Source organism: Falco peregrinus, chromosome 8 (genome assembly GCF_023634155.1).
Source record: "Falco peregrinus isolate bFalPer1 chromosome 8, bFalPer1.pri, whole genome shotgun sequence".
In the NCBI taxonomy this organism is placed as follows: Eukaryota; Metazoa; Chordata; class Aves; order Falconiformes; family Falconidae; genus Falco; species Falco peregrinus.
In genome coordinates, this window is record NC_073728.1 from 33,165,775 (window position 1) to 33,192,653 (window position 26,879).

The window sequence follows — 26,879 nt, forward strand, 5'->3', positions numbered from 1 at the left end:
GACCCGTAACAAAAGCAAAGTGAAACCCCTTCAATTTTCCATAATTAGAGAACAAGATGCTGAAAATGAGCCTAACCAGAACCTGCAAGTCAGCGGCATAGCTTCTCCCGCAACACGAGGAAAAAAGAAAAAAAAAAAAAAATCACATAAAATGCAAATTCTCGGAACAAACAAGCCACTCTTAATGAAGGCAAACGATGCTAAATTTGGCAGTTCTTTCCTGCTTCCTGAGCCAAACATAACAGGTACGCACACTTCTAGGGAGAGATAGTCAAATCCCAAAGCTGGTGCTGGGATATGTAATTTCACACAGAAATGACAACTGGCTCATTGGAAATGCCACCCCCACCGAAGGCTTCCACAAACGGCCTCCTCCTGCCAGCCAGCACCTAAAGTGCTGAAACTCAGTGCCAGGGCAGTGCAGCCCTTCAGCAGTGGTCTCCTCTCCGATTTGGTTTGTGGGGCCAGCTTGGCAAGCCCCACACCCAGAGACCCCACTCTTTACATCCTTTACTTCTGCTTTAAGGGATTGTTTGCATTTTAAGTATTAACTTACAGTTATCCTCAACGGTACAGACAACTGCTGAGCAGAGAAAAGTCTAATACAGACGAGCACTTCTCCAGCAGCTGAGGCAGGCAGGTTTTTTCCCATTTCTTGATTTCTTAAGCCCTGCCTTCAGGTCTGGGCTGCTGTGTGGCACTGCCCTAGCACCGGGGCTGCAGGGGACCCCTTCAGAGCTCAGAGACCACCCCAACGAACACACAGTGGCACCATTTCCTAAAGCCATGCGAGCAGGAGCCTAGCGGACACCTCAGGAAGATGCTGGGTAGGGCCGAGCACGCAGAGTCCTCACAACCCCTGCGCTGGCTGAGCCTGGCCCTGGAGGTCCATCTCCCCTCAGCAGAGAGGGAAAGACCCAGGCAGCCGTGCTCAGCAAGGTGGGGGTTTACAGACCTGCGGTTATGGCCAGAGCAGCTACATTTTGCTCTCCACAGAAGGGGTTTAGGCTGTGCTGCAACCCCTCCGTATCAACAGGCTTGTGTGGGGAAGGGGCATCCTCATGAAGGAATTTGCTGAAGTTGCTTTAACGTCCCCTTTTTCAGGACTCGTGCACGCAACTCCCTTAAAAATATCTTCTTTCTTCAGAGTTTCAAAGATGGGACCTTAAGCATCGGGTAAATCCATTAAAGCAGTAGGTGATATCCAGGCCTAATGCTTTCCAAAATAAACATATTCCTGAGTTAGTTATTGATTTATATCAGTTTAGGTTGATCTTGTGGTTTGAACCTGATGCCTATTTTAGAAACGCTTTCACAGCCTTGCAGAAATTAGCTGCAGCACATTTTTTTGAAATTTGCCAAGGAAAATAGCTAAATGCTCTGTTTTTCCAGAACCTGAATTATGATCTGCACACACTGAGGTCAAGCAGCGAGAGTTTTGCTTATGGAATGATTCTTATCCCTCTTCCCCTGGGTTATTATACTTGGCAGAAAAACCTCTGAGTAAGATTTTACTTGAATATCTCTACTGAAGTCAGCATGTTTATTCCAGGAATCGCAAACATCAAAGGATCAGACAATTATATGTTGTGTGAGGGTTATGGCTTTTTGTGTGCCTCGTCCCCCCCTCCCCAATGATCTGAAGGCTGACAGGGGTTTAAAAGAAATAAAACAAAAGCAGCCATGCCTGGTCAGTTGACAGGCGTTGGCATTGTAATGCAGTGACGAAGGAGATGCCAACGCTGGCAGACAGCTCTGAAATGATGCTCCTTTACGCTAATTATCATGCAGAGCATCCCAGCTCTCCCCAGGGCCTAGTGATCCTGCAGGATGTCTGCCCCTGCCAGCATCCCTCCTGGCTCTCCCTGCACCGCAGGGGCCCAGCAAAGCCCCAGCCCCAGCCCCAACCCCTGCCAGAGATTCACTCCGTTTGAGCCTTGCCCTGGCTTTATCACTGCTATTTCCACCCCAGCTCCCCGCACTGCAAGCGCAAGCAGTGCTTGGGAGCCACCGAAGGGCAGCCGAGCCGTTTTGGTGGCAACGTCTCACATGCCGCACCACCCAGCCCAGCACCCTGAACCCTCACCTGATAAATGGAGCTAAATCTGAGACCTAAACCGAGCAGCCCCCTTAACTACCTACGCCTGGGTTTGTTGTGGGGATGGGCTTTGTGCACAGCATGCCTTGCAGCCCCACGAAGGGCTGCGCTTCATTAACGGCTTCACGTATTTTCCTCCTCTGCGTGATGAAAACGAGCTATCGCAGACCCACGGCGGCAGCGCCCTCGCCTTTGCTTTCCTCCCTGCAGGCTACTCCATGCTGCAGAGCAAGGAGGTGATCCCGGTGGCCGCCATCAGCCTCCTGCCCCCGCTGCTGGTGGCGGTGATGATCACGGTGATATTTTACCTCTGCCGCACGCAGAAGCAGCGCAAGAGAGCCAAGGCGTGGGGTGGGAAAGCGGGACAGCCCCCGGCGCTGCCAGAGCAGGGGAGGTCTGCTGAGCGGGAGGAGAAGTTGTCCGTGCTGATGGACGACAGCCCGGCCTGTGCCGGCCCCACCAGCCGCCCCGCCGAGCTGCTCCCCATTGAGCTGGACGAGATGGTGGGCAAAGGGCAGTTCGCGGAGGTGTGGAGGGCCAAGCTGAGCCACAGCCGCTCGGGGCAGTACGAGACGGTGGCTGTGAAGATCTTCCCCTGTGAGGAGTACTCCTCCTGGAAGAACGAGAGCCAGATTTTCACCGACACCAGCCTCAAGCATGACAGCGTCCTGCGGTTCCTCACTGCCGAGGACCGGGGCACAGGGCCACGCCGGGAGTACTGGCTCATCACTGCCTACCACAGCCGGGGCAACCTCAAGGACTACTTGTCCCACCACGTCCTGAGCTGGATGGACCTGCAGAAGATGGCGGGCTCCCTGGTGAGCGGGGTGGCCCACCTCCACAGCGACTACACTGCCTGTGGCAGGCCGAAAATCCCCATCGCCCACCGGGACATCAAAAGCACGAACGTCCTGGTGAAGAACGAGCAGGAGTGCGTGCTCTGCGACTTCGGCATCGCCATACGCCTCGACCCTTCCCTGACAGTAGATGACTTTGCCAACAGCGGGCAGGCAAGTATGACCCGCCAGCCCTTCCCGAAGGGGAGCCTTTGCGAGCCACCCTGGTCGCCTCATGGCCAGAGTCCTCGCACACCCCGCTAATGCCTCTCTCCTCTTTGTGGGCAGGTGGGCACCGCCAGGTACATGGCCCCAGAGGTCCTGGAGTCCAGGGTGAACCTGGAAGACCTGGAGTCTTTCAAGCAGATGGATGTCTACTCCATGGCCCTCGTTTTATGGGAAATGGCCTCCAGATGTGAAGTGGTAGGAGGTAGGAGCACCGCACCAGGGTGGCCGCACACCTTTTTGCTCCCTTCCTCCCCATACGGGGACATGGGTCACTCCCATGTCCCCATCGATGGCACAGGGGTGATCGGGTCTCTGTAGGACTGCTAAGAGCTGGCAGCAGAACCTCCCCCTTGGCTGCCTGCCCTGTGTGCTGCAGCTCAAGGGGGCTGGCTCAGTGGCCAAGGAGCAGGATGGGACCCCCAGGGGTCATCTGGCCCAGCCCCTGCTCAAAGCCAGTCAGCGCCCAGTCTCATCCCAGTCAGCACTGGCAATGCAAAGCAAACGAAGCAGGAAGAGCCCAAGGTGCCTCCCCCTCCCTGGCCACAAGCACTTTTTTTCCCAGACAACACCAGACTTTACAGGGACTCGCAAAGTCCAGTCTCTGACACAGCCACGTCCCCCCTCACTTCCCAGAGCCCCATCCTGGCATCTGAAATTGCTTGTAGCAAAACATTTAATTAACTGCTGTTAGCTGCTACCTGCCCTTCTGCCTGCTCCCCTCTTCCCTTTTAGAGCTCTCCAGTTCCTTCCCTATCCTACCCACTTGCAATCCAAGCCCACGGAGGTGCAAGAGGCTTCAACCTTAGGCAAGAAAGCTGCCCTGCATGCCCCACACCCGGTGGTGGGAGACCCTCGCCTGACTCAGATGCCCTGTGCATCCTCTGCTCCCAAGCCAACATCCCATGCCATTCCCCCCCCCGCCTTGTATTTCACTTGCATTCACATCCAGGCAGGAGCTGGCAGAAACCAGGGTGGCCTCTCACCTCTGCAACAGGGGGTTTCTCCTTGGCCTCCCACAGCATGGGTTTGCTCTTCTGGAAGGGTCATTTCTCCTCTAATGCAATCCATACCCGCAGCAGGTATCCAAATGCTGGTACTGTAGTCACCTCTCCCATCTTTCACCAGTGCAACACATCGTACCTGCTCAAAATATGTCTCGCACAAAGACAGATCGTGTCCTTTGTAGTGCATCACTTGGGTTCAGGAAGGTGGTCAGATGGTTCCTCAGTCCTGTCTCTGAAAACAACCTCTATATGAAAACCCAAGGCTATGATTCTATGTTCAGATTCTAAATTGTTTCCAGATCAGTTTATTTTTGCAGACTGATTACAAAAAAAATAAATAAAAAAAAAAACTATTCTCATCCGGTGAACGATGCAAAGCAAAGCAGTGAATGCATTCAAAACATCCTGTAATGCTGCTGGTGCTTCCTTGCAGAGGTAAAGAATTATGAGCTGCCTTTTGGGTCAAAAGTCCAGGAGCAGCCCTGTGTGGACACCATGAGGGACATCGTGCTGCATGGCAGAGGGCGACCCGAGATCCCAAGCAGCTGGCTGGTGCATCAGGTAAGCTGGGAGTAGCTGGTTCAGAAAAAAGCAACCCACATTGTCCCCCCTCACTAAACCAGCCCAAAAAGTAAGATTATAAAGCTGTCATCAGTGCCAGAATGTGCAGAACTCCTGGGCTACTTCCAGCTCCATTGTGGCTGGCTGAGCCCATGTTAGGCCCTACGAGACCCATTTGACCCTGAAAGGGTGGTGAAGCATTGGAACAGGCTGCTCAGGGAGATGGTGGAATAACCATCCCTGAAGGTGTTTAAAAAACACACAGATGCCATGCTTAGGGACCTGGTTTAGTGGCATGTTACAACTTGGCAGTCCTGGGTTAACGGTTGGACTTTGTGACCTCAAAGGTCTTTTCCAACCTCAATGATTCTATGATTTCCTTGGTGGGAATAAAATCAATAGACATGAGCAGGAAGCGTTACGAATGCCAAGTGATGCAATTAAGTTATCTTGAGGATAACAGCAAAACAGAGCATTTCAGTGCAGCCTCTTCTCATGAAACAGCAAATCATTTGAATCCACCCCACTCCTGCCCTAACCATGGCATCCAGAAAACTCTAGCTCTGAGAACAGGCAGTCCCTCGCACACAGCCATCTCACAGCAGGGACAGAGGGGAGGAAGGTGCATGCAGTCTTCTGCCTGCTTGGCTGTGGAGGTTTCAAGGTCAAAATTACCTAATATTACTCTAATATGGGAGGCTGAGACTTGGCATGCGAGAAGAAAGACTTCTACAAGGGAAAGCAAAACAGGAAGCATCTCCCTTGAGCGAAACCACCAGGAAACACACGTGAAGCTGAAAGCAGGGAACCTGCTCAGCTCAAGTCTTGCCAAGGGGAAGCCCTTCACCAGCCTTCAGCTCAGAAAGTCTGAAAGCAAAGGATTTCAGGACAGAAGGCATAACCCAGTGCTCTAGAATAGGAACACTGCAGCAATGGTGAGATGTGCTCTGTTAAAACCACCCACAAGGACACCCAGACCAGCCAGCTCCAGAAACACAGGCACCTTGTGGCCTTGACAGGGTCCTCTCTCCCTCAGGTCCAGTATTTCCTTCCACGCATTGAGGACACAAGGGGTAACAGCCACACTGACAGTAATTTTCAAATCTTGCCCGACTCTGGTGCTAATTAAATTTCACATCTTGTGGAAAAACACCATCTGCTGATCAACGATTCAGTTCATCTGAAAAACAAGCTGAAACATTGAGCCTGCTGGCTTACGGAGCCTTGCAGCATTCAGTGCATCGCTTTGCAGTGTTCACCCACAGAACACACCCTGCTACTGCTCCCACTCCGCCTGGATGGCACGTAAAGCCAGGCTTTTCAAAAGGAAAGATAAAATTCTCAGGAGGCCATGTGTTCCCTCCTCTCAAAACCATGTTTGTCCAAAGACTCACAACTGACCTGACCAAGCAAGGTTGCAAACAGCATCAAATGAACCTGTGGTTTCTGCTGGACCACCATTAAGTTTATCAGTTGGCCAGCCCACTTGTGAAGTTCGCCCAGCCTTTTTCCTTGATGAAGGCAAACACAGGAGCTTCAATCAGCACCGCTACATATTTGAAGCCTTTGAGTATTTATGTTGGACGTTTACCTCCCAGGGTCTCTGATAAACTTTGAAACCACAGGAAAAATATAGAGGCTTGGCTTCTCAAAAGTCACACTCTGATAGAGCCTGGCCAGAAATGCACTGAGAGGAGCTGAGGAAGGGTGATTGCAAACACCCCCGAGAAATAACGTTACTGTAGTTGGGTTGGTTTAGCATGTAAACAGAGCAAGGCTTCTAACATAGTAACTTTGATTAGACCACCTGATGTTCACTGGGGAAGAGGAACAGAAAAGCCATGTTGTGCTCCTGAAAGTTTGCCTCCAACTAATCTTAGCTGATCCAATATGATTTTTCCGGGCATTTTGCAACCAATCTCTGCAGGATGAGGCATAGGGCAGCACCATCTGCTGGGAAGCATCAGAAAGCCACCGGTTTGTGCCACTCCAGGGGTCAACAGGTTCCTGTGGATGGAAGCGTTGGGTGACACCAGGAAAGGGTGACAAATTGCTTACCTGAATAGAAAACACATAGACCTTCCCATCACCAAAAATAAGTTCACCACAGAGCTCCAAAAGCTACTTCCACATTTCAGCCATCAGGATCACTCTCAGTCAAGTGATGACCTACATTCTTGGCCACGATTTCAGATTTTCAATAAATATAAGCATTCATTTCCCCTGACAGAGCTGACTCACCCAGCATGCTGCCCATCAACAGCTCCAGGGCAGCTGTTTGCAAGGCTGCACAATATAGCCAGCTGAAGAAACTTATACCCAAAGTTTCCCATATAAATTAAACACACCTTGAGCCCATGCTTCTACCTCCCCTCACACCCCGCCACATATCAAAAAACCCAACTGGTTATTTAGGCCAGGTACATTCCAGGATCTGCTTCATGAAGCAGCCAAACAGACTGTTGTACTGGCACAACTGAAGGGGTAGTGCAGGACAGGAAGGAGCAGTGGGAGCTTGAGACAATATTGCCACTAAAAATACACTTGTAAAACTCAACGTCCTTTGGAATCTTGGAAAATCTGAGATACCAAATATAAACCCCAAACAAAGTCCGTTTCGTGAGCAAAACATGATGTTCCAGTTGCACCAATTCAAAAGAACATCATTGCTACTTACAAGGAAAACTGCAAATAAATCTCATGATTTCAGGGCAAAACAAGCACAGAAAATCTAATGACTAAACCATATGACAGAGCCATGTTCTGTTTGAGAAAAGGCTTATTTTAAAAACTGCAGCTAAGCTAGCTCATTTTTGCATGTTAATCAATTATCCTCAAATCCATTCAACTAAGGTAATAAATGAGTGACGTAAGAGGTACTGGAACACACCATCTGTCAGTTTTACTGCACAACCCTGTTCCCTCTAATCTGTGTCCATTGTGGAAGATTTAGTACAACGAAACTTAGCAGAGAGCAGCCAGCGCAGAGCAAGGTGCAGAAGGCCAGGCGACGCTGACGGTACGTCTCTGTAGGACTTGCATTTTCTGCTTGTGTTGGTCCATATGAGACTTTCAGGTTCTCTTAATCGCAAATTAAGACATAGACAAAACCCACTGAAAAACATGAAGCTTTATTTAGCGTAATGATTTTTCCACTGTGTTGCAACCTTGGCTGACAATGATGCAAAAAGCAATAGCACATGATAGGAATTATATAGGCAAAGGAAGGTCCAACATAGCTTCTGGTGCTAGCTGTGTTACTAGCTTAAGAGTGGGAAAAATTACCAGCTGAATACTGCCATTTTGTTCCTAAACTGCAAATATTGGGACTCTTTTCAGAGCACCACACAATTGGAAAAACACGTATTACTGGGAGAAATAATGATAGTAACTGAGAGGAACTGAAAGTGTTCAGGAGCAGGCTGGGAAGTACTCAATCCCACCTAAACCAAGATACTACTTTGTGGTGAGAAAACAAAGTTCAGCTGCATGCTGCAATGAGTATTTGGCACAGCACGCCCCTTCAGAAAGCTGCTAAGCCAAGAAGTCAGGTTTAAGAAGTTCAATTGCAAATTTATCTTTGAACCCCCACCCTGCCCTTCCCCTCCCCTCAAGTGTCACAGCCAGGGTGCAGGCTTGACACCCAGAGAGCTGGGCTCGGCTGCCAGCCTCCAGGTCACCACCTGCACCTCTCCTGTCCCTCATGATTTTAGGATGCTCTGAACCGAAGGGGCAAGGCTGAGACAGCAGACGGAGGGCCTGTTGCCTTCCAGCCCCTGTTTAAGTCCCACAGTCAACGTGAACCGACTTCCAGGGGAGATTTCCAGGCAGCGTGGGACCAGATCCCAAGTGAGCCAAGGCTGCCACGCTAACGCAAGCAGTACCAGTAACAGTGCCAGCACTGGCACTCGCCACAACTTACCACAGCCGTTTCTTCTTGTGCTTAAGCTTGGCCAAAAAAAGCATTTCTGCAGGAAGCTGTCAGAAGTATGGTAAAACACTGTGATTGCATTAGAGCAGTTTCTAGCTCCTCTTCTGCCCGGCTTCAGACCTAAATTCAGCCCTTCTGACTGCAGGGAATGCGTTTTCTGTGCGACACCATCACAGAGTGCTGGGACCACGACCCTGAGGCTCGCCTCACCGCCCACTGCGTGGCCGAGCGCTTCAACCTGATGGCACAGATGGATTGCGATGACATCCTCAACAACAACACTGACAACGAGGCCAGCAAAACAGCTTCTCCAGGTGGGGAGCACCAGGACAGTGACGGGAGCAGAAATACGCAGTGACACAGCAGGCAAAAAGCCTCATCACAAGGAACATGAGGATAAGTGAGAAGCATTTAGCTCATGGGAAAAAAAAAACCAAACTTGCTCTGGTTTTCAAAATGGAACTAAGATCTAGTACATAACTTATTTATAACATCTGTTTCCTCCCACAGATACAGTGAACTGTGGAATCAAAACTTTGGTTAAAGTGCAACATCATATATGAACTGGTTTTGTACGTACTTTAAATGTGTAATGATGCAAAGCATTCCTTTTATTATTTTTTAAAATAATGGTTAATCTTTTATTAATAAGCACCTGAATTCCACGTCTATCTTTTGAAGTCCTTCCATATTGCCATCGCTAGTTTCTCCTCTAACTGCTTGTTCTGCAGAGATCAGGACAATTTACTCTTCAATTTTCCTTTTTTAATGGCCTCCACACACAAAAAAATATGTTGTAGCAGCAGAAAAACCATCTTGAGATGTAACACACTCTCAGTGGAAGAAATGCTGGCACCCAAGACAGCTACTCATTGATCAGACAGTCCTTAACAGCACATAAAGATACCCAGTAATCCAGTTAGTAAAAGTCTGATTTGCTGCAAATCCAACACGCCTTTTTTTCACCAGGGAATTCATGGGTGTACTTGATAGTTCAGGTGGGTGCATACAGCTTCTTCAACAGAAAAAAAAAAGTCAGTGTAGACTGCTGTTTGGCTTTAAGAAGTCTCCGTACAGGATATCTAAACAACTCTTTTGCTGTATCAGTCCAGCTTCCAGCCACCTCTAGCCAACAGATTCATGCCAAAGTGTAATTGTCAACACAAACATGTTGGCTAATTCTTCTTGCAACTTTTCCGCACTCCTCTGCGGTGTTACTCAATCTGAAGAAACACAATCAGATAGAACCGGGTCCTTTACTCCCGTAACTACCAGATCAAGCCAGGCTGCCTCTGTAGCAGAAAGGCAATTAAGGAAAGGTAAGTCATACCTCGCTCTGAATCCTGGCATTGTGCAAATCTTAATCCCTCCACCCTTGGAACAAAAGGTAATAAAAACCTTAGCTGCTACTAAGCCCTGCAAGCCCATACCTGACACCTACACAGAGGTGTATCTTTCAGGATAGCATGGAGAGGAGCATTTTGCTTGCCAGCACGCAGATGCATGGATTGACCCCTACGAGAGGCAAAGGGACAAAACTGTACAACAGCCACGAGCTTTCTATAGCAGAGGCTCCCCGATATGGAGCTGGGAAGCAGATCTGCAGGGCTGTTTCAGTTTTCTAAAATGCACAGCTATGACAGTACCAGTTCATACACAAAGCTTTTCTTCTCTCACTGTTGTTTCCACTGCTTTGGACCATTTCCACAGGTCCTACGTTAAGTCTAGAACAAAACTGTCTCTAAACCCTTCAAAGGATGGAGGGGGAATGAATTAGGTTACACCAAGTAATAAAAAAAAAAAAAAAATACACTTCAGCTACCATGTATAAGTCTCCACCTGCAACCGTGACCATACCTTTCATTCTCACCAGTCCCCCAACTGGCTGCTACCTCCTGTCACCTTAGGATTTTTCAAGCTAACCCTTTTCTCTCGAAGCACATCCTCCCCAGATCACCATAACACACCCTTTCCACCCACCCGACTTCAGTCGCATTTCCTCAATATATTAACCACAGCTCTACTGTACATATGCCCAGGAGAAACAGACAGCATGAGGCAGCTTTTCTGACATGGAGATAAAACTACGAGGACACACCAAACTCGCCTCCCTGAGGCTGTCCAGTCTTTCCTTCCCATAATATTCAGTGTAGAATTTCCCCTACCAAGTTTTGGACCAAGTTGTTTAAACAGGAGACCGATGACTACGTTTACTTGTTCTTGCAAGTTCAGTTCAAGAGGCTTTAAAAGATACTGTGACCTGTTCTTCCCACAGGTGCCTGGGACAGGGGGGGATCAGCCTGTGCGAACTAGACACTGAAGGGCTGCATCTTCGATTCTGATGGCTGAAACCCAGATTCTCCTGGGGAGACAAAGACTTAACCCTAGGCTTGACAGTTTATTCTGTAAATAAGCTGAAAAACTTCTCAATCTGTTCCCCTCCCCATGCCTACACATTGCATTTTTTTCCATGAAAACAGAGTCCAGAATCAAGCTTCCAGGATTATACACCCGAATGCCTGCGTTACATGTGACTTGCCACACTTTCTTTCCCATGAGCCACAGGCTACGCAGCCCCTCTGAGAAGAGCCACTTACTTATGCTCCAAGACCCTTTCATAACTCAGGGAGCCTAAAACCACTGAGATCACTAAGAATTTTGCCCTTAACGTCAGTCAAAATCCTACATTTTGCCATACTCCCCATTGGAACACGCTGCGGTTCTAGCAAACATTACAAAGGAAGCAGCAGTAAGCCCTTCCCTTCGGTCCAGAAGGTACAAGATGGAAACAACAGCAGTTATGCAAGAAAATCAAATCTGGTCAGATTTAAAAATACATCCATCAGTCTGTAGGGTGCTTGCAGCTAGCAGAAGAATTACATAAATGTCTTACAATTTAAGCTGGATATCCAGTGGCTAGATTTTTTTTTTCTTTCCAAACTGTTTTCAACTACACCCTTTGTTTCTAGAAGTAACTAGAAATCTGCGTTGTAACTAAATCCACACTAGGAAGCCATTCCAGTTCTTGTGATCATCTGAGCAAAGGAAGGCTTTAAAAGAAATAGTTTCATGTATTTTAAAAGACTACTACTTCAGCATTGGGTCTATTTTCCTGCAACAAAATTAGTAACAGCTTTCATAGTGTGAAACCACAAGCATACCAGATGAGGGTGGAAGAGAAATAACTTGACTAATAATATTATAAGGAACACAAATGAGTTTACGGTCAACACGGGAGCTTTTCAGTCTGTTTTACAGCCATCACCTTGACAAATTCCCAAATCAAAATTTTAAGCAGAGCTCTGTGACTGACTCATAAGTCTGTATTTTAATAAGCACAAGTTTGATCCCTGGAGCAGGCTCAGTTGATAAAGGTTTGTTTTCTGCTCTGATCACTGCAATATTAAAAGCTGGTCCTTGCACCACAGCCCTTACTGTTTGTTCAAAGCAAAACTGCCATGTGACACAGCTAAAAACTATGAAACATATACAGCATTGTCAATTTATTTTCTGTCCCTCTACCACCCCCAGTTTGGTACACGTACCGATGAACTATGGAAGTTCATGCATTAGCCACCATGATTCCTACCCCAAATCCTGGTATTGGCCAAACAGCACACACCAAATGTGCTCCAGATCAAGAAACAAGGAGGAACTAATCCCACTGTTTTCAATTTTATTTTTATTCCTGGTTAAACATGAAAATGCCCAATGGATATCCAAAACTAACACGATAGGATGGTTGTATGGAATATCACAAACAAAACAGCAGGGCCTAAACATTCTTCTGCTGGAGAATATAGTTATTACTCAAGTGCACAGTGCCAAAATATCCTACTTTAAGGGCCAAGGAAACTCCAGACAGATCTCCAGCATAAAAGATAACAGCAGCCTACTCTTCCTGGTCACCTGATCTCTAGGAAAGCAGACAGAACAAATGAATCATTTTGTAGTTTTATTATCCCCACCCCCACTTCTCACAAACGGACTATGACTCACATGGAGGTCTCAGTGCATTTCACAGCAAAAAAAAAAAAATGTACAAGAGGATCAAAATAGTTGTGCATAAACCCAACTCTTTTTTTTTGCGCACAATTTACAGTTTGTGTTGAAAGTTAACATGGTTATTTAAACCTTCTGATGCATTCTTACACTTGTATCTTTTCCATGGAAACCATCTTACCAGATCACACGGTTGTGAGTTCTCACGATGCTGGATCAAGTGCATTGCCATGGCTGGGAAGTGGCAGATAATGTTATATACACTGATTGGAAGACTACATCAGAAGAAAAAACATTAAGGCACCACTGTTGGAAAAATTAAGGTAGCTTATAGTTACAACAATAACGAAAGCCATAATAAGTACTATTCTTAATTGCCAGCAATTCTTAAGACTTAATAAAATAGTTAATAAAAAAAAAAGGATGTTTGTACCTGAATACAGTTTCCTGATATCTGATTGTGTTTCAAATCAATACCCGGTCCTCAGCATAATCAGCTTTTTTTTTTTTTTTTTTATGGTAAGATGAAAACCCAGGACCTAGAGCCCACGTATCACAGGTCACATTTCACCGCTTTGTTCTGAGTAACACCACAGGAAAGAAACCAAAACAATCCAAAGGACAGTTTGTAACACTGATACTTCACCTCTGAGATGATTAGATGGGCAGATAAATTTAAATACAAAATTATACGTTTTCTGTTCATTTTGAAAGCCTTAGTCCTTGGGAAGGGAAGGTGGAGGGGGCGGGGGGGGAGGGAAGGCCAAACCTCATTACAGTATAACATGAGAAAAATTGAAGTCACTCAAAGAGATTTAATAAAATTAGGAGTTGAAAAGTGTTCAAATTACTTTTCCAATTCAAGTCAATTATTTCAAGTATATTAAAATGTTTCAGAGGAAAAATTTCTCCATGGTTACAATTCTAATTGCTTTTATAAATCCATAAAAAAGAAAGGTAGTCTCTACATATATCCCATACTTCTCTGATGCATGCACGCGTTCCCTCTGAAGAAAAAAGTTGTCATGATCCGGTTCTTAACACTGATTTCAGGCACATCTTCCAAACACGCCTCCAGTTTTCGCCAAAAAGGTTAATCACTGGGCATAAAAGCAGCAAATTTTTTGTTGCTGTTGTCTACATGGGTACTGAGCAGTTTTCAGTTATTAAAAAGCTTGATGCAGATTCTGAAAAAAGTTCCCATGTCACTCAAAAATCCAACAGTTCCTTCTTCTTAGGCAGCTTTTGCAATCAGATCTACTTAGAAGAATCTTACACAATTCAGATAAAATCTCTTGGATCATACAAAAGGTTGAATGTACCTGGCAAGTTTGTCTCTACAACTCCGTCTTTTCTTCTTCTTCTTTTAATTGTTTCTTAAATAGCTTTAAAGTGCCCTAGTATATTTATTTCTTTATCCTCATTTAAGCTTTCACAATTACATAAAAAGGGGACACTCAGTACGACTACTGTGTTTTGAGAGACAGAGGAAAAGGAGAGGAAAATCAGAAAACTCATCTTAAAGCTGCTTTTCTAGTTAGTGTCCGTTTGAGTTTGCACAGCAGAGACTGTTTTCCAGAGGGGTTTATGATAAACCCAGCCATCTCCCTGCAATTTAAAGAAAAAAAAATGATTATAATAAAGACACTGCTCTGGGAGAATTCCCTTCACACAACTACTAGACTGATAGCTGTGAAAACCAGAGGGACTTATCTTATACCTTTAACTCCCACAGATTAAGACACAGAGATCAATGCTGCAGGCTTGAGACTAGTTCAGAACACCTACAGGCTGTTGCCGAGCCACAGTGCTCTCTGGGAATCAACTGCACTTGTAATTAACCCAGATGGAAAGCCACTCCTCTCAACTCCGTGATCCAGATTACTTTAAAAAGTCAAACAAGAAGCCAGCAGAGAAGCAGGTATCCAGGATTATCAGCTAACACAGCCCAACTGCTTACCTGGAAATGAAGTCGCCCAGGATTACATTTAAACATTTTCTGAGTAGATCCGCATCTCAGATTTGCAACAGAATTTCACCTCTTCTAAGTCTAGATACTAACAATACAAATAGCTACATCTGAGCTAATCATACTAACATAGCTTTAGAGAACAAAAAGCTTTATTGGAGCTAACATAGTCCTGAACTTAAAACCAAACCACACACAAAAATGGAAGGAACCCAGGGGAAAAAAACCCAAACTTTTTAGCTTCTGTTTTAAACCTTTGCTAGATGAAAGATATGGGAAGAAGGAGAAAAGGGAGTTTCACTACTGCAGTTTCACTACAAGGAGAATGTAAACTACTACAGCATAAGTTTTAGTTGCATCCTCTCCTCTTGCAAGGGTCTCAACAAAACTGTACACAAGCAGGGTCTCACCAGCTGGATTACAAGGAAAGCCTATTTCAGAGTGATCATACCAGCAGCCCCAAGTCTTCCTGGGCAGGCTGCAGTTCACCTTGTTAAAAGTCTTACTATATTATCATCATTATTGAAATACAGGTTAAGTCATTGAACAAGCAAGCTCCATCCAAAACGTAATGTAAGAACAAAGAAAGTTCTAAGCTGAGAATGACGTCATGTTCCTTTTTGCTAACAGTAGTATCTTGATTCATATGCACACAACATAAGCAAAATTAGTACTACTGATTATTTTCTTTGGGTATTTACTGTGACCATCTACTTACATATGCACATGTAAGGCTGTTTTCCATGGTCCATGAGCAAGTGCTTGGTAAAAGAAACCAAACAATAAAAGAGGCAAACATTTCGTTGCAAGGGAATTGCAAAATCATTATGTTTGGGAAGGGAAGGGTAAAGTCAGACCTTTACATATTTGAAGTGCTTACGTCACCTTTCTCCTATGAATCCCACAGAGCTAAACTCTAATGCCAAATACTCTATTCCAGGACACAGACCCATATGTGCACTTGCTTTCATTGTAGCTCTGCCTTCATCAACAGCTAACTGCTTGCAAACTTACTTCTTTAAGGAAGTATTTAGTACACCAAGGTGTTTCCGTTTCAGCACGAAGCCTCTCTTCATTCCTCTGTCGTTCTTCAAGGGCTCGCTTGTGCTCTGTAGCCTTATCGATGTCTCCATCCCGCAGAGACTCTGTTACATGCTGCCACAGCCTCCTACAAAACAAATTGTTAACTTTACTTTTCCAAAGCTTCCTCAGCCTGCCACCTTAAACCGCAGGATCACTGCATGCAGTTCTTTCAGAGCAGGAGCCTTCCCTTCACTTACACAGGGCAAATCAACCCAGGTCAGAGCACAACGGCGCAGCGTAGATGGAAGGGCTCGTGGCTGAGTCTTACAGCTATGCTAGCAATTAGGAGCAGATAGGCATAGCTCTGAGGTTTTGGCTGTGCCAGTCTAATGTCTGTTTGTATACCCTTTAAAGTTGCTGTGGAAGTGTTACTCAACAAGCAGTTTCTTGTGAGGACCTCCCTTGTCAGGAGCTGCCCTGCTGTGTAGCTAATGGTTAAAACCAAAACAAAAAAGGAGGGTCTGTTCTAGCAGGCACTTTATGCACTCATAAGACAACTCTGTCCATGAAGAAAAGAGACAAGGTAAACAACCATGTGCGTGCACTTGGGTTTTTTGCACTGTTTATTATGTACTTGAGTTTTGTTTTTTAAAAAAATAAATTAAGACCACTGCTGCTAAGCGTTATCCACAAATAATATCTACATTTGCAGATTTTCCTATGGCGTTCTCCAGACTGCTCAGGACACAAAGGGTCAACAATTGTGAACACATACTCTACCTAGATTCAAACGGTCCTTGTTTCTCAAGGGGCCGAACTCTTTTTCTTGTCACAGACAGCTTTGTCAAGTCCACATATTTTGTCTCCCCGTTGCTGTAGGTGAACTCAAGCACACTGTTCCACTCCCCTTGCACTCTGCACACCACTGTGTTCGTCATGTTCTGCTTCACTTCACCTGTGACTCTAGGAAAGCAATTTATTTTTAAAAGGCCATGGCTGAAGACACCCAAGGACTACTCATTGCATAATCACTCGACACTGAATGAGTTTGCAAACTTGTCACACACTCTTGAAAAATGCTAGTTACTTGAATTGCATTTGCATGGAGAAGCTTAAAGAGCAAAATGACTTTCACTCGTTGCTCTAATTCTCTTCAGGTTACCCAGGAAACTCCATTTTTGGCTTCAACTTACATTTGTTTCAAAACTTTTGATGGAATTGAAAATGAAAAAACACAGGCTGGTTCAGATGTAACAAGCAGTTGATCTTTTCCACTTGAAACGTCATGTCAGATACGTAGTTCAGACTCAAAAAATAAAAATTAAGCTTTCTAGCAAGAACGTACTTCACTACCTGCTGGCACTTTATCTCACATTTTTACACCTCAATGTTCTGCATATGTAAGTGGTCTCACTTTTATGTTGCTCACATAAGCAGCAGACACAAAAAGGCAAAAAGCAAGGCAGGAAACTAGGAATCAGGAGAACTGCTTTTCTTTCCTGTCTCTTCCACAGAAACCTCTGCCAATAGTTGAAGTGTCTTTCTAATATGCAGTATTTCATTCAAAGTGTTGCACAGATGCTCAGGTATCACCATAATTACACACACTGATGCATACTTTCCTTCTCAACATAAAGATCTGTCCAAAGACCTCCCAACACTCCATTCACTCTCAATCAAGGAATGGAAGCTTACCGAGCATTGCTAGGCAAGCACATTGCCACCCTCAAACAGAACTTCTCACCTAGAAAGTAGGAGCAAAAGGGTCTGTACACTATGCAAACAAGACTTGAGATGTTCTTACTTATAAGGTGCTGCAGGAATCAAAGAACATTATCTCCAGCTCCAATTAAACTGTAATTAACTATACACACGCTCTCTAAAACATACCACTTTCCAGCTCCCCTTCCCACATTTCATCAGCACTCACAAAGCACACGCTACGTCTCCTTTCACACTTACATTACGCGTGGCTAGTAACAGATAACTTGCACACCACTGGTTTGTTCTTATTTGCTTTGAACAACTGCAAAAGAAGAGCAGAAAGCAGCACTTCTGTGCTCCCACCTTGCCCGTGCTGGCTGCGTGGTGCCACACTCAGAGGAAGATGGGAGCACAGGACACACAGATGCCACCTCCCTCCTTCTACATACATGGGTCACTTCCAGCTGTGCCTCCATCCACCTGTCACCCCAGGCCTGGCATTAAAAGAGAGAAATTAATTTCTCGGGCAACAAAGCGAGTATCATAGGCCAGACCTTCCAGCACAGAGATACTGGATGCCTGTCAAACCAAACCTTCAGGGAATGCCCAGGGCAAGCAGGGAAAGCTCGCAGCCAGCTCAGAGCAGGAGGCAGCAGTCAGAGCTTCTCCCACATCTTGCACATGCAGGAAGCAGCTGGAACCACATCACAGTCCAGCAGCTCAAACCTGATTTAACTTCATTAGGAAGATCTTCCAAAAAAACAGATTGGTGTGTCTGTGCTGTTCACACATTTTTTTTCTTACAAAAATTTAAGATTCCTTCAAGAAAACGGGCCAGAGTTGGAGCAACATAAGCAATAAAAGCATGTTCACATTAAACTATTAAGTTTTGTTTTTGTGGAAGTTAACAAGTACTAACAGCTCCTGAAAACAACTGAAAGAATAGGCGACAAGCAAGCAGCCTTCATTTTTTGTTGCTTTTTCCTCCTGTGACTTCCACACCTCACTAAAGCTATTGCACATGGTGGAGTCGCTGTCCTCCCAAGAGATCTCTGAACAGACTGAATCCACAGGATACCAGGGACCAGCACATTCAGACTTTGCAGTTACGTCTTCACAACTTAAGAGCTTAATTTTTCCAAGCACTCTGTGGTTACTATACAATACTGACATTCAGTCTGCTGATGTCAATCACAAAATTGTCTCCGCTCAACTTAAAATAAGTTATATCATTCACTATGAAGGTGCAGTATTGAGCTGCTATGTTAAAGTCTTATTGCAACCTGTATTTCTTCAAGTTGCACTGCTCTGAGACACAACCATTCCCAGCATCCCAGATCACAGCACCTGCCTGAACTAATAATATTAATGATAAAAATCTGCTAGCGCTTATTTGTAAGCTAGGCACAATTGGTACATGTCTAGCTGTTTGTTATCATCATACTCTATTTCATCAAGCTAAAGAGGTAGAGGACCAAGGAGGCAATATCCAGCTGAGGTCTAACAACAAGGGTCACTCTACAAAAAAAAAAAAAAAAAACCACATCTATAGCATTGCCATGGCAACTCACTTGCCTCTGTGTAACCATGACAACACTGCTGCTTCCTCATCAAGAGATTCTTTTGGCAATGTCCCATCACCACCATGTCAAATTTTCAATAGTTACAGTACCTTGAACAGATCTGTCTTTGAAAAGCCTCTACATCTGTGACTAATTTCAGAGACACAAACAACAGAACAGTTTCCAAAAGTAAAATTGCATCCTACCGCTTATTTTTTATGGCGCAACAGGAGTTGTTGGAAGGTGCAAGATACATTGTAAGCAATGGGAACAAATTGTCCCAAATGATGTGTCACTTCAGACTTGTCGCCAGTGAAACAGAGCTACACGTAAGCTTTAGTTCTCCAGATGCCCTGGGGACAGGGCAGCTGTGCACACACGTTAAATTCAAATCATTGGGAATTTATGGGGCAAAGCACTTCAAGATGGAGGCTGGGGCGTGGGGTGGTGGTGTTTGTCTTTAAGCAATAAATATGGCCTTACCCCACTGTTTCACAAAAGTTATTTAGAGTAGACTGTTGGTATTTTGTAACCTGTGAGAGCAACCTACACTTAAGAAGTTCTGATGTTCTAAGCCGTTACGTATTTCATTATCATCTCCAACACATTTCATCCAAGAAAGGTTCAAAACAAGCACTGTCCAACAAACAGCTGAGTGCAAAATGCTCTGGAATCTGAGTTTTTGTGCGACTGCTACTTAATTTTCTCCTTCCTCAATTAATTGCCTCTATATTAGCACAAGGCTAATTTCTAGCAGTGTTACTATAAAATGTCTGAAAACGTCAATGTTAGTGAGTTTCAAAAGATTTTGCACCAAGCATGCCGACACTTCCTAGAATCTGCCAGAAGTAACCCCAAGCAAGTTTTCCCTGGATCTTCTTTCTTTTACCTGTTAGTTTTTAAACATGCATACACATGAAGAATTACCCCTACAAGAATTATTATTTTTGTCTTTAAAAAAGGTATTTTTACCTAGGGAGTTTCTGTAAGTTGCTTAAACTTGGCAGTCTTATCTTTCTTATACAGAAATCCTAGGACCAGTAAGTAACAGATTATTTACAAATGATCCCCTGCAGTGCAGCTACAACGCATGTTGCAACCAACATGCAGCCCTTTAAGACATCAAGATCAACTTCACTCCAAACAAAAGGCAAATTGAAAATTAGGAAACACTAACCAACTTCTAACGCAATTAAGAGAATCTGCAGCAGCCAGGAATAAAAGCCAGGAGCTGTTTTCCCAGGGGTTTGAACACAGAGTCAGACAAACACGGAATTTCTTTACTGTCTTTAAAGGTAACATGTGATCCTCAAGGAAAAATCACGAGATGCAGTTGTTTAGGAGCACAGCAATACCTCAATTGTTTATAGACTGAGAAAACAGTTTTTCGTGTTTATCAGGTGAATATTACTCAGCACACAGAACAGGGGAGTTACACAGGTACTGCAGTTCTAGAGCACAGACTATGTGGTAAAATAGAGGGGGGGAAAAAAAAAAAAGTGTTCTCACCGATGCAATTTGCCACCGTAGAAGGGCTTGGTGTGAAAGTTAATACTTGCAGAATACCCAGTCTTCGCACAGTTAATGTTGACTTTTCCTCCCAGTTCTACCCAGGGAACGGTTAAAATTGACCGAGCATATGCACAGGGCAGAGAGAACGTGTATTCTTCCCCATGTTCTAAGAGACTCAAGAGACCTGTGTGAAGAAATACAAGAATCCCTAAATCAGCACTATTTTAGAAAAGACCAAATGAGTTATTGAAACAGATGGCCAAAAATACATTGGCTACTTTTCCTCATAGCCCTTCACACCAAGAAGAAAAGAAAAAAGAACCCCACACAAAAGTGACCTTTATTACAGATTCTAGATACAAACGTTTTCCTGAAAGTACTAACCTGAGTAACATACATTTATGTTTCTTTTGGGAAAAGACATCCTAATAATATGGCTCTATGAAGTACGATATTGCACTGTGCAACACTCTTTCCAGCAGTGTGTAAAAGGGCTGGTCACTTACTGATGGCTGTGGAGCATAGTGACACAAGACTTACACTGACAAAAGGAAATAACAAATGAATACCCTGAAGTGCAGATCCTGAGGAAGGCCAATACTTCTGTTTTCCCTCCCTGACATACATCTGACTATCTCAAGGCAGGTAGCAGACAACTCTTCCTACTGCACTTCTCTGACAAGATAAACCTGACAGCAGCTTTTGCAAAAAAATATCAAGAATCTCATAAAAAGACCCAGAATTTCTCTTTTGATTTTAAGATGTGTGGGTTTGTTTGATCATATTGGAAAAAAAAAAAAAAAAAACAACACAAACAAACCAAACAACAAAACCCAAACCACAAGATCCACATCTCACCATTACAAGAACATAGCATGACAACTGACTGCTGCCTGCATCAACCATGCCTCTCTAGTGCATTATCACTGGGTCTGACATTAAGCATGAAAAACATGAGAAATTCTGAAAAGTTATGACATGATTTGAGAAATGCCCTAAAGGAGATATTAACTTCAGAAATACCTGGGACAATCAAAGCATTGAGATGTGCCTTCCGCATCCCCTGCCATGCTCAGTTCCTTGTCCAGTACGTAGCTTACACGCAAGCGCCTCAAATCCCCAGTTACTGGACAATACGCACAGGGGGCACAGAACAGGAGATGCTGTCTCATCTCCTCCAGTGAATACAAGTACTAAAGGGAAACTAAAGTTTAAGGGCAGTTACCCTTCTCTGTCCCTAAAGAATCCAATTTCTCTACTTAAAGAAAATTAAAACTTGCATAGTAAGATACATGAAGTGCAACACATGCAAATGTAACAACAGCCCTATTTAATAGATGTCTGATGCAAATTAATTTGTCTGATGTTCTGGAAGCATTCATAAATACCAGTTTACATTACAGTAACTGCCCTTCAGTTTAAAAGTCAGAATTTTATTTCCAAATGCAATCCTGATTTTTGGCAAAGAATAAACCTATCTACTTTCTTCCCCCATAAAAAACTTGCTGTTTATAATGAGGACTTGTAGTATCGTCTGTACTTTGTAAACAGTAAAGTAAGAAACCACTGAATGATTGTACATTAAAGGCTTGCAGACCACAAATATTAGAGGAAAACCAGGAGTACGTGGGGAAAAAAAATATCTGAAAACTCACTGACATCTGCAAGCAGGTTTGTTCTGCTTTTTTTAAAGTCTTTGAAACAAAACTACCAAGCAGTACTCATCTGTGTTTCTGCCAGAGGAATATAACATCAAAATATTATTAGTTTTGTAGGAAATTTATCAAATGAGTAATATTTTAACAGGCTTCTCAAATGAACAAAGGACAGAAGTTACACTTACCCTCACCAACCATTGTCACTCCTATTGACATTCCTAAGAATTTACTTTTTGTCCAGACATGGGCATTGACACACATCTTTCTCTCTACACATTCAGCATAAAAACCTGAGACAGGAGGATGGTGGGACACTTGCTCAGCTACAAATTTTACTGTATAGTAGTCCAGGTCTGTTTGGCCTTCCATATCTTTAGACAGAGTTACTTGCTCTGAGGGGGAGTGAGCAGAGAAGTTACTGCCAGCATCAGTGGCTACATCACTCTTCGGCATCCTCCAGGAGCAGTGAAACGTTTCCCCAATGATGGGATTGTATGGTTTCTTTGCAATAGCTCCTTTGCGACCTTCATGAAAAGAAGTGAGATAATACTCAACAAATCGGATCATCCTCTCCTCAGGGGTAGTGCCATTTGTGATTGCAATGAAGAGATCTGGATGGGACATGAAGTCCGCATACATTTCCAACAACGATCGCTTCTCTAAAATAAAAGTGGGAAGAACCACCTGAAACAAAAGAAAACCCAGAAAGCTCTAGTAAGTAAAACAGAGACAGGCATTTTTAGAAGGGAAGTTCTCAGGTGGAGTACTATGATTCTGTCCTGATTTGGACACCACATTTTCAGACTGAACTTTCTTGTCCCTCTTGTAAGATGTGAGCAAAATACAGTGATGAGATGTGCCAGAAAAACTACTTACAAGGAGAAAAGAGCCCCATAAGTACTACTAGGACTGAAGAGGTTGAAAGGGACTGAGCATCCCTCAAAAAAAGAGTTGCAAAGAGATAAAGTATCCCACGTGTCTGTGGAGGAGAAAACATGCATCGAGGAGCTCAAACTATAGCAAGGAAGGCTCAGGGCAAAGGTTAGGCAAGGTTTTGTCTAGTGAAGAGAAAAGCAGGGAAGCTATGCCAGTGCTCTCAAGAGCCTGCAGAGCCTCTCTCACCACAGCAATTAGGACCAGCATCCATGAGAAATAACACAGTATAGGTTGATCCTGTACCTCTGAGCAGAAAACCTGATACTCTCCCAGTTGCATTCACCACTACAAAAAGCAACAGTCCTGTCCTTTGCCGGGCCAAGAGCGGTACTGTAGAGTAAGAGGCTGTGGGCATCATCAGTCTTTTCCTTCTCTGTAGTGGCAACTAACCTCACATAACTGCCGTACAGAGCAACACAGGGCGTCTCAACCATGAGATCAAGACAGTCCATTTAAATCAGCTGCATTCAAGGAGACAGACCAGAGACACAAGACTCTTAACAGACACACAAGTTAAGCTGAATACACTTGCCACGTTTTTGCAACACCAACCTGGAATATTAAAGCTGCTTTTCACTTCAGTACGCTGATATTTAAGTTAAGTGTGATTCTAACAGCTTCACTACCTGTTTTGAAGTCAGACTTGTCACATTTCAATGCTTTGCCTGCTCTGAACTAAAGACAATTCTACAGCCAAAAGTCACAACTGGGAGATAGGCTTGACAATTTGTTCCAACTAAGAGAAAAAGACACCCCAAATCCAATCTTCAGTATAAGTGAAATTATAACTTTATGAATTCCTGATTAAGCAGCAGAGGTTGTAGTTTGGTTCACAGGCAGCGGGGCCTTCCGCCATCCCACCCCAAAACTATGAAATGTAAGCTCCACAGTCCAAGTGTTTCTAGTCACAAAGTAGCTAGTGCTCAAAAAATACAGTTTGTGAAAAAAAATGATAATCCATAATTGCAAGAAAGAGTGCCTTCCTCACTCCATGCCACTATAAAATCCATTTTTTTCCTTTAAAAGCGTCTAGTGCTTATGGTAAGAAGTCTTTACAGGAGTGAACTGAACATAAGGTGGTAGCAGCCTGATTTTCCCAGATTTGCTGCCCAAGTTGTCTAGTAGCAACTGAGTGTTATTTTTTTAAAGTTACTCACTTTTGAGATCTGCACTGAAGTGTCAAACCCAATTCTCTCCAGTATAACTTTGTTCCTGCTTGCTATAGCCATGAGCAAACACAGAAATGAGAATAGGACAGAGAGGTGTAAACAGACATCTGAGGACAGATAACAGGGAACCAAGAGAAAACTTCTTTTCGGAAGCAGCATGAATACAGATGTAGGCTTATGCAAGTTGCATATAAAAGCATCATCAAGAAAGAAAAACGATCATAGAAGGAAAGCAGAAAGACAAAAATACGAGAGGATTATAGAAAACAGTATGGACAGAGGAAGTGCAAACACAGGAAAGAAAACAGGCCATTGTGGGAAAGCCAACAAAAACATAGCAGAAGACACGCAGAGAATGTAATAGAAAAGATATGGCCAGTTGCATTAAAGAAAATCCATTCCCTCAGAACATTTCACATAAAGCCTGCCTCAAACTGGGACATTGGACCTTGGGACCTGAAATTGCTACAGGCCATAGTTTAATATTAAACTTAATATTGTTCAATACAGGAATTGAGTTTAAAATGGCACTTCACTTTTACTGCAGCCAGTATTCACGTTTCAGTTACTTACTCTTGTTAAGTCCATGCCAAGTTTCAGCTGAGACAAGAGATGCAAGATAACACTGCGCTGTTCTTCTACCGCTCCTAGATCATCTTCTTTATCATCACAGATATCCTCCAGCTCCTCATCTGGATTTACTTCTTCAGGTTCCTGGGATAAGAACCATAAATATCAGCTCAAAGATGTGACTGGGCAGACAATATCCTAAAAGGACTTCATATTGTATTTAACCTTCCACATATAAAAAATGATTAAATATACCCCTGCAGAGCGCTACACAATGGAATCTACCCCTAAGATAAACAACAGCTGAAGAATTTAAAGGGACATTAAGATAACTCATTGCAGATTTCATCTAGGGGTTTCAGGCTAAGATTTCTCACCACCCCTCACACAGGTTGGGGCAGGGGGAAAACTTAAAAGCAAACATGACCTGCTTTCCTGGAAGTTTTGTGAGCTAACAGAATGGCAAAGCATCTAACATATGCAAAAAAACAGCGAAGCAAAAACTAGCAGAAACACCAGCCACCTCAGTAACACCTCTCCACCTCCGCACTACTTCAGGCTTTCCAGTGTTGCCATCATTACTCCAAAGGCTGCAGCAAATGGTAGTTCCTAGTTCCTCGCTTACTGTCATGCCTGATGACAAGCAATTAACATGTCTACAGGCTAGTCTTCACAAGCATTAGCAAAGTTGCTGCCAGTGCCAATATGTAACAGTAAAGGAAAAAAGGAAAGTAACTTGGGAGTAGTTTTAGAAAAACAACCACAACAACAAAACCACACATACACAGACCACACAAGCTGGTTGCCTATTAGTATAACTAAAGCATCCTGACAGACCAGCAGAAATTATATCAGTGCCATTTAAACAACCATCACCCAACAAGCAGAAAGTCGAATGCTAGAGGTGGAAGGAACACTGGTATTGCCCGAGCTCAGAGCAGCATCCTCCAGAGGCAAACAGCTGGATGGAGGCAGATGCAGAGGGGAGAGGCACTGAATGCCACAGGAGGGCAGCCATATGCATCTGCCTAAGCAAAGCCCTTTGTCCTGGAGCAGCTGCCCTAGCTCAAGGCCAATTTATGAACACTCAAACACCAAAAGCAGGGGACCAAGCCCTAACGCAGAGCTCAAACCCTGACGAAAACTGCAGCATCACACAGGCAACTCCTTTCCAAGGATGCTATGCTGTTCTACCAGGTATTTTCAGCTCCCTTATTTATAAGGGGAGTGATAAGACTAGTCACATCCCAAATGCATTAAGCACTTGAGCCGTAACTCAATTATTAGAAGGAATTAAGTGATTTATTTGACAGCTCCTGGGTTGGTTTTTTTGTTTGTTTTTTTTTGGGGGGGGGTGGGGTTGGTTTGTTTTTTTGTTGGTTGTTTTTTCTTTTTAACTTATTGTCGACTACTCTGATCCATTTAAAAACATATAAACTACAGCAACTGAAAAAAAATCTTTTCTGCTTCAATTTTGCTGTAAGATGCACAGTGGAGACATACAACAGCACATTATCTTTTCACAATGATAGTCCCATCCAAACAACTGTGTGAAACCAGCTAGTATAAAAAGAATGTAATTATGATTTTTTAGCTTAGTTAGGAAAACATGTTCTTTATCATAATCCCTACTGCTTTTTACTTTAGTGTTTTGCACTTCAAATCAGTTTTGACAGTTATAATGATACAGACTGTAGCTGTATTTCAAATACATTAAGCCATCCTGAAGTCAAGTGATTAGAGCTGCTCAGATTAAGAAAAACAGATGCAGCAAGAGCTAGAAAAGAAAGACCAGGAGATTTAATAGCTAGAGACTGGCAATTTTGTCTTTCATCTGCTTAGGCAGTTCTTCTTGGGCCTATTTTGAGAGTGTCATGAATTCCAGCTAGGTTTTTTGTACTTCCACTTGGTTTAAATTGTAATACAAGGGAATACTGCCTATTTCAACACCTTGCATTACCATCGCAATTGGCTCTCTCCACTTGACAGCTAGTTACAGAAAGCAGCAAAAACTTATTGAGAAATCAAGGCAGGAAGTTTCGTTTACTCCAACTGTACTCACTCCTTCTCCAACACAGCTAACCAAAAAGTGTAAGAATAACTCTCATTAAATCAT

General features: G+C 43.9%; 2 protein-coding genes across 3 annotated transcripts in view; one reads left to right on the forward strand and one right to left on the reverse strand.

The window, feature by feature from the left end:
* LOC101924328 (TGF-beta receptor type-2-like) overlaps window positions 1-9,323 on the forward strand; it is a 33,636-nt gene extending 24,313 nt beyond the window's left edge. Inside the window, exons 4-7 of the mRNA XM_027781189.2 lie at window positions 2,309-3,108; window positions 3,223-3,364; window positions 4,600-4,727; window positions 8,804-9,323. Of these exons, the coding sequence (XP_027636990.2) occupies window positions 2,309-3,108; window positions 3,223-3,364; window positions 4,600-4,727; window positions 8,804-9,016 (1,283 nt within the window). The 3' untranslated portion in view covers window positions 9,017-9,323. The remainder of the gene's footprint in view (window positions 1-2,308; window positions 3,109-3,222; window positions 3,365-4,599; window positions 4,728-8,803) is intronic.
* Window positions 9,324-13,457: 4,134 nt separating this feature from the next.
* OSBPL11 (oxysterol binding protein like 11) overlaps window positions 13,458-26,879 on the reverse strand; it is a 42,440-nt gene continuing 29,018 nt past the window's right edge. For both annotated transcript variants that reach the window (XM_055811708.1, XM_055811707.1), the window contains exons 8-13: window positions 24,767-24,907; window positions 22,274-22,772; window positions 20,428-20,614; window positions 16,433-16,615; window positions 15,644-15,797; window positions 13,458-14,268 (exon numbers count right to left, since the gene is read on the reverse strand). In XM_055811708.1, coding sequence (XP_055667683.1) covers window positions 14,194-14,268; window positions 15,644-15,797; window positions 16,433-16,615; window positions 20,428-20,614; window positions 22,274-22,772; window positions 24,767-24,907 — 1,239 coding nt within the window. In that variant the 3' untranslated portion in view covers window positions 13,458-14,193. The remainder of the gene's footprint in view (window positions 14,269-15,643; window positions 15,798-16,432; window positions 16,616-20,427; window positions 20,615-22,273; window positions 22,773-24,766; window positions 24,908-26,879) is intronic.